The sequence below is a fragment of the Desmodus rotundus genome, chromosome 10 (assembly GCF_022682495.2).
Source record: "Desmodus rotundus isolate HL8 chromosome 10, HLdesRot8A.1, whole genome shotgun sequence".
In the NCBI taxonomy this organism is placed as follows: domain Eukaryota; kingdom Metazoa; phylum Chordata; class Mammalia; order Chiroptera; family Phyllostomidae; genus Desmodus; species Desmodus rotundus.
Window position 1 is genome coordinate 10,838,913 of NC_071396.1, and position 7,304 is coordinate 10,846,216.

Below are 7,304 nucleotides of genomic sequence, written 5' to 3' on the forward strand. Positions count from 1 at the left end.
AACAAGAACAGGAGACTCTATTAGGTTTATAACAAAGGCAGAAAGATTAATGTTTGACCCAGTTTAAAAAAACCAAAAGTAACACTCGTTACTAATATTTAACAAATGGCTGGTTTCCCTACTTCACTTTCCATTCACCCTCTTTCCCTCCCCCACCAGACAGGAAACTACTTTTGACAACAAATCAATCAGCTAGAAGTCAGAAGCCAGTAGGCAGAGGCTAGCAGCTGATTCTCCAGGGTGCCCAATCACAGGCACTTGTAAGAACTCATCCCCTCCTCTCTCTCACCAACATCTACTGAAGAATTAAAGCCTGTCGGTATAAAAGACTGATTAAGATTTATGAAAGAGGCTAACAGGTAAACTACTAAATTGATCTTGTTGGGGAAATAAGGCCAGTAAGTAGAGTCCAGGGGGCAAACTGACATACCAGCCCCCCACAAGGGTCATAAATATTACACGAACTTTGACACTGTCAATTCACACAACTGGAATGCAAGAATGGAAAACGCTGAGCACACCGATGGGGTTGGTTCGAACGAACTATAATTCCCAGCGACTAAAAAAATTAAAACATCAGCTACTTAAAGCTATATATATATACACACACCCAAACACACTCTTTACCAGCATATTCAGTAGTTTAAATAATATATAATTTATCCTTGATTCTAGAAGTATAAAACTCCTATAAATAGCACTAAAAGCATGACCTTTCAATTTTATAGGTTAATTTATAAACCAGGTTCAAATGACACACTTCCTAGACACGATTTTAAAAATACAAAACTCAAACTGTAAGACATCATCAACACTCATCCTAGTTGACAAACGTAATTACATAAAGTTCAATTCTTTTTAGGCCATATCTTTTATAGGAGGCAGAAGCCTAACGTTATCAATAACCTACTAAAATAAGCATAAATGTGAAACTAAGAACAAAAGTGTATTTACCACAATTATTCCCAACAACGTTTGAGAGATTTCAAGTGCGCCTCTTACCACAATAGCATGAGGAGAATGCACTAAAGGCTTTAGTTCATTCAGGTCATTCTCCGCCTGCAAAAAGTGGCATAAGAGAGAAACACAAATGTCACAGCGTGCACGCCAGATCTGTAATTTTAGCAGCAGCCACACAGCTCTAGAGGCCCTACTTTACCTTATCCCAGTCTCCTTCCATGACATGATTTCGGAATTTGGTAGCAGAAGGATGTTCTAAACGACATCCTGACTCTTGCATGAGGAGATCAACAGTCTGGCTGCAGGAGAGATACAGTGTAAAAAAGACCTGACCGACTTCCGGGCGCCCTCTTCCAAATAAACTACTGTCTATGAAAACAGTTGCCAAAGTTTTTAAGCTAACCTCCTGAAGAAAAAAGAAATAGCTTTAATGTGCTTGGCTAAACCAACTTGATTTTTCAACTGCCACCTTCGTTTCTGTCTGGTCAAGTTAAAAACCTTCCTGAAGCTAAAATCAAAGCCAATTCTTCCTACTTGTGCCACTTCAGGCCTCAGAAATGTCAATGAACTGTAAAATTTCTAAAAACATTTTGTAACCAAATGGTTAAATAAATGGAAAAACCAGGATCTACATACTAACACTGTTACATTTCGAAAGATAAAAAAAAAAATTGTTGGCTCCATGCAAGGCCAGAGATGCCCTGTGTTAGGGAAGAGCCTTACATCCAGGTATCAAGTTTGCATAGAAATTCTAGTAGGTCAGTCTTTAAAATTAAAATAAATCCAGCATCAAAAAATCACTCCCTTTCTCTCTACACTAAAAATAGCAAATTTACTATGGTGTAGGTTCCAAACAGTCACGAGTTATTTCCTCCTGCGGCTGTCAGCTTGCTTCTTGTCTCGGTAATTCGCTGTTAGCATTTACAAAACCTGTTTTCATACTAATTCTTTTTCCTTCTTGTTAACAAAAGTGCAATCTTCCTATATTTCTCTCTGAGAGTGAAAAAGACTCATCAAATGTAGTTTCTCCCACCAGCTATTTTGATCCTAAGAACCTTCCTTTATCAGTCTTACATAGCTGTTGGTTTCAAGGCTTTCTTATTCAGCCCTGTTTGTTTTCCAGCTCAACAGTGCAATCAGTCACCTGCCTGATAATCAAAATACTTATGCCACTTTTTAAAAGTGCTCTTTCCCCCCCCCTCCCCAGAACAAATCTGTAAATCCCGAACGACAGCACGGGCTAGCACAGGAGCTCATTTCAATCTACGCTGTGAAGCTAGGGAACTGACTGTTGCATGTTTTCGCCCTTAGTCTGATTCTGGGGCTCCCCCACACTCCCACCGATCCCCCCTTCCAGCCCGTCAGTTCCTCTTTGTGTGTACACAGAACGGTGGTTTGGGGCCAAGGTCGCCGTCTACCTTCACCCTATTTTAGGTACAAAAGGCCACCTACTAAACGGTATTGGACAATAAATGATTCACCAGATCAGATGTCCCTGTTTCAGAGGCAATCATCCCCAGCATTACACGGGGATTTCAGCCGAGTCAGGGGGAGGCCTCTGGTTCACTCACAAGGGCCTTTACATGGCATCAACACGGTGCCTCACTTCATTATCCCCATCAGATTTATTCAACCTCCTTCCGAAGGATCCCAGCCCCTCAGTTCCCATAAACACTTGTAGGTGATTGTCTTTCCTGATTGGTAGTTGGCCTGGGCTGTCTGTCATGGCTGGGGGTGGGGAGGTGTCCCACAAAGATGCCTCTGAGATATACTTGAAAAACAAATCCTCCAAGGTTCATTATTTCCACCAGCTCGCATCCACCCCTCCCCCAACACACAGAGACACACTCGGCATGTCTTTATTGACAGACAATTAGGCTCTGAAGGTGTGTGGGGAGGGGGAGATCTTCTGGATTCTACCACCCCTGCCCCAAACCCCCACCCGCCCGTCCCGTCTGCCCATCTGTCAGACGGATTGATTTCCCCTCATTTCCCTTTCGGTCAGCTCCTCCTCCCGGGTCGGCCAGTCTGGGCTGCGTCCTCCCGTGTCCCGGGCCCTCGGTGCCCAGCAGACGTCCCCGTCGCAGCCCCCTCCCCCGCAGCCTCGGTCCCTCGATCGGTCCCCAGCAGCTGCCTGTAAAGGATACTTACTTGAGCCCTAAGCCATTCAAGTGCTGTCCTATTAGCCTAATGACGTCCTCGTCCGACTGGGAGAGCCGTTTCTTCTTCTTGAGGCTGCTGCCCAGTTCTGGGGTGGCCAAGGAAGAGGAGGCGGCCGTGGTGGCAGAGGCAGCTGCGACGGTGGCGGCGGCGGCGGCGGCCCCGCCGGGGACCCCGTTATTGACATTCAGGCTGTTGCTATTGTTGCTGGCGGCGGAGGGGGCGGAAGGCAGGAGCCCGTTGGCGTGGGCCAGGTCCCCCGCGGCCGACGACGACGAGGGGGACGACTCCCCGTTCTGGGCCGACAGGCAGGCGAGTTCCTGGGTCTGTCCCTGGCCCCCGCCGCCCCCTCCGCCGCCGCCGCCACCTCCTCCTCCTCCTCCTGCCCCGTTGGCCTGCATGATGCCGCCGCTGACCAGGCTGTGGCCGCTACCTCGGTGGGGGACGGCGGCGGCGGCGGAAGGGGCAGCAGCCGGGGGGAGTCCCACCACTACCACCACGGAGGAGGAGGAGGAGGTGGACGACGAGGACGACGAGGACGACGAGGACGAGGACGGAGGGGAGAGGCCTGCTCTGCCTGCCGAAGCCCCGGGCTCTCCTGCTCCCTCCGCCGCCGAGGCTCGGGGTTTCTTCCGCGGGGGCGGGGAGGCTCCGCCGGTGTCCGAGTCGGAGGAGGAGGAAGCGGAGGCCAGAGTTTCCTCGCCGAGAGAGGCCGTGGTGGGAAGCCGGGGGGGCGAGGCGGGGGAGGGGAGGCGGGGGCCGGGGCGGGGGTCGGGGTGCGGGGTGCCGGGGCGGGGGTCAGGGTCGGGGGGAGAGGAGGGGCGGAGGAGGGAGAGGAGGAGGGGGAGAAGGAGGATCCGGGCCCTTTCCCCCCCCCCTCCCGGAGGCAGCTCGGGGTGCGCGGCCCGGGGGTCGCAGCGGGGCGGCTGCGGGGGCGCGGGGCCCGCCGCTGGGCTGAGCCCCGGCGGTGGCGGCGGCGGCGACGGGCGGCAGCGGAGGCAGCTGCCGCCTCTGTGCTCGGGTCCGCTCCGCTCCGCTCCCTGGTGTGTTGATTCTTCCCCCAGCTGCTGCCTAATGGAGTCCAGGCGCTCGCGTCACAGGAAATGCCTATACTGCCCTCCTCACTCACTTCCGGTGGCAGGTATGGAACCTATAGGGGGCCTGTCACCCGGCACGTGCGCGGGGGGCCGGCCGCACCGTGAGGGGCGGGGTGCCCGCGGGCCGGCGGGGCCCGACCCGACCCCGACCCGGCCCGCCCGGGAGCGGGGCCCGGCCTCTCCCAGCGCCTGGCGGGGCCGCCTCGGCCAGGAGTAAGTCTGTCCCCGCCCTCGGGGGCCGGCGGCGGGCCGCAGGGCCGCGTTCGGGGCGCGAGTGTGTGCGTGAGGACCGCGTGTGACCCGCGAGAGCCGGCCGCGCGGAGGGCCGGCGCGCCCCGACCCCCGGCTGGGCTGGGGGGCGCGCGGGGGGCGCGGCGCTGCCCGCCCTGCAGGGCGCCGGCCTGGGTAGGCCCTGTCCGCTCACGCGGGGGCGGCGGGGACCGAAACCGCGCCCCCCGCCCCTCCGAGGGCGCGGACACACGCCGGGCTCCGCAGCCGGGCGCCGCGCGCGCCGTCGGCCCGGGGCCGCCCCGGGAGCTTTGACAGGAGCGGGCGGGAGCCCGCGCGCCACTACGGAGGCGGAGGGAACCTGTCGGAGCAGCACCTGGCGGGGAGCAGACGCCGCGGGCTGGCCGTGGATGTGCGAGGGGCCGGGCCGGCGCCGGGGTCACGCCGGTGCTCGGCAGGCCCCGAGCCCCCTCCTCCCGTCCGGCCGCCGCCAGAGTCACCGCCCCGTTTGGGCGGCGGGGACGCGCAGCCAGCTCCTGCCGCCCGGACGGGCTTCCTGCGGACAGCGCAGCCTCCGCTCGGGCTCCAGGCTTGAAGCTCTGGGGGAAATGGGAGGCGTGTGGGTCACCGTGACTTACCTGTCCCCGCGGATGTAAGACTGCGCCGAATCGTGACCGTGGGTGAATGGTCTGCCCCGCAGGACCCCAAACAATTACTTACACGAGTGTGGTCGGTGGTATGCACGCGTGATATGTGCAACCTTTTTCTCAGAAATCGAAAAAAATCTTTCAAGTGGTTTCCCTGTCGAAAAGCTAGAGACTCAACCAAGGCATCTTAGATCCTTAGATTTTACGGAATTCATAACTCAGAGTAACTTTGTGAGGCCCCGGGAGACAGCCCTTTTTAATAGAAAAATAATTTAAAAAAACGATGCTTATGAGAAATGAGTCAAGAATCTGAGCTCTGTGGGTCTCAGCTCTTAAATGCGCGGCCAGGTGGCCGTGTCCTTGCAAGGTGACACATTGGGTGTGCGCATTCACCTGGGAGAGACCCGCGTCCTAGCTAAGGTTCACAGGGCACCGTCACTCTATCCAGCAGAGCCTGAGTTATTAGTTAACACCTTCAGAGAGCCTGTTTGTGTATCAACTTTAGACAAGCTTATTATTAATTTTATTATTTATACAAAATTTAATTTGGGCAACAACAACAACAAAAAATCATTCGTAATGATTGATGGGGCCCTTCGCAGGACTGAGGACAAGCTTCTGAATAGTCTATGGCTTTTATCAAGGAAGCAATCAGTTAGTGGTAGCTGCAGACAAGGCTCACACTTCATTAAGACAAGCAAAAGGGTAAAAGGAAAAAGAAACGGAAGCAATTGCTGTCGACACTGCATAGGGAGAGCCCAGCTTTTCTGTGTTTTCTGTGACCAAGCTGATCTTGCTAGAATTCTGCATTTATGAAGTCCGCGTGCACTCTGACCACACCCTCCACTGTCTCCCCACCCTTCTGATTGCAGTGGATGGGACCTCCTCGGGGGAGCCTCTCCTGACTTCCAGCCTCCTAGTCCTCATCGTGAGTATCATTTATGTAGGCCTCCAGTTTTGAAGGCTGCTTGTAATTTTTTTTTTTAAGTTGCTAAGACTCCCTTCATCAAGTCATCAGAGAGGAGCCTATTCGAGGCCTTTGTCCCCTTGACTTACCTTCCCCTTTCCACCCTCTTCCTGGAAAAGGCTGATACGGATTTGGGAAAAAAAAGTTGAGGTTGTCTTTGAGGAAAGATGAATGGAATGTGTACTTAGGGCATTTTCAAAAAAAAGTTTGAAAAACTCATCTAGGACAGTCCTGACTGATAGAAACTCAAGAAATAGTTGTTAGGCCCCCTCCCTGGCTGGTGTGGCTCACTGGATTGAGTGCTGGCCTGGGAACCAAAGGGTGGCCAGTTCAATTCCCAGTCGGAGCGCATGCCTGGGTTGTGGGCCAGGTCCCCAGTAGGGGGCGCCTGAGAGGCAACCACACATCGATGTTTCTCTCCCTCTCTCACTCCTTCCCTTCCCCTCTCTCTAAAAAAAAGAAAAGAAAAGAAATAGGTGTTAGATATCTAAATGACAAATCACTAGTATTGTCCAAGGCAGTGCCTTAATTATAAAAATTGAGCTACTAGATTCTTTAAAAAGCTGAGGTAGATGGTGTATACAATAAAATATAAACTAAATTTTCACAGGCGCCTTCTGTAAAACTAGTAGAGACTGTTATTCTTCTGTCAAGGTTTAAGTTTGGAGTCTCAACCTGGTACTCAGCAACATTAATTTTATTTAATTTATTAAAGTTCTGTTAGAAAGAGGTAGTTTTCAGGATTTCAGGCATCCGTGGGGAGGGATATATTTATATTTACTTCTCTAGTTTCGTTCTTAGCTTTTCTTTCTTTGGAGTTCTAAAAGTGGTGTGCCAGACTTGTTGGACGTGGGTGGGCTTGGGAGACCTCAGGAAAGAGCACAGTTCCTGGAGTTAGAACACTGAGCCGACTGGCCTTGGACAGGTCATTTAACTTTGCTGCTCCATGGTCATTTCACCTTTCAAGTGGGCACAGTGAGTGACATTGGCCTACTTGCCTCATAGAATTGATGTGTGAGTCAATCGACATAACAGATATTTGGAAAAAGACTACCCTGAAAGGTTTTGAAATATAATTTAAATCCTCCATCATGTCCAAAAGGATTGAGGCCACCGAGTGCAAAGATAGGAGAAGGTTTTATTATTAATATTTTGAGCTGTGCACTCTGTAGCCACTTTCGGACCTCACTCTGCCACCCTGCCGAGACCCTGCGTGCCTCTAGGCAGACACCTGTGCGTGTCGTC

General features: G+C 52.6%; 1 protein-coding gene across 4 annotated transcripts in view; it reads right to left on the minus strand.

Moving 5' to 3' along the window:
• The window catches only part of WDR26 (WD repeat domain 26), a 37,412-nt gene extending 33,202 nt beyond the window's left edge, over positions 1–4,210 (minus strand). Inside the window, exons 1-3 of one of the 4 annotated variants that reach the window (XM_053912529.2) lie at positions 3,112–4,210; positions 1,160–1,259; positions 1,003–1,059 (exon numbers count right to left, since the gene is read on the minus strand). In XM_053912529.2, the coding sequence (XP_053768504.1) occupies positions 1,003–1,059; positions 1,160–1,259; positions 3,112–3,521 (567 nt within the window). In that variant the 5' untranslated portion in view covers positions 3,522–4,210. Of the gene's footprint in view, positions 1–954; positions 1,060–1,159; positions 1,260–3,111 lie in introns of all 4 variants that reach the window. The other 3 variants (XM_053912528.2, XM_053912531.2, XM_053912530.2) reach the window with 3 other exon arrangements.
• Between the last annotated feature and the right edge of the window lie 3,094 nt (positions 4,211–7,304).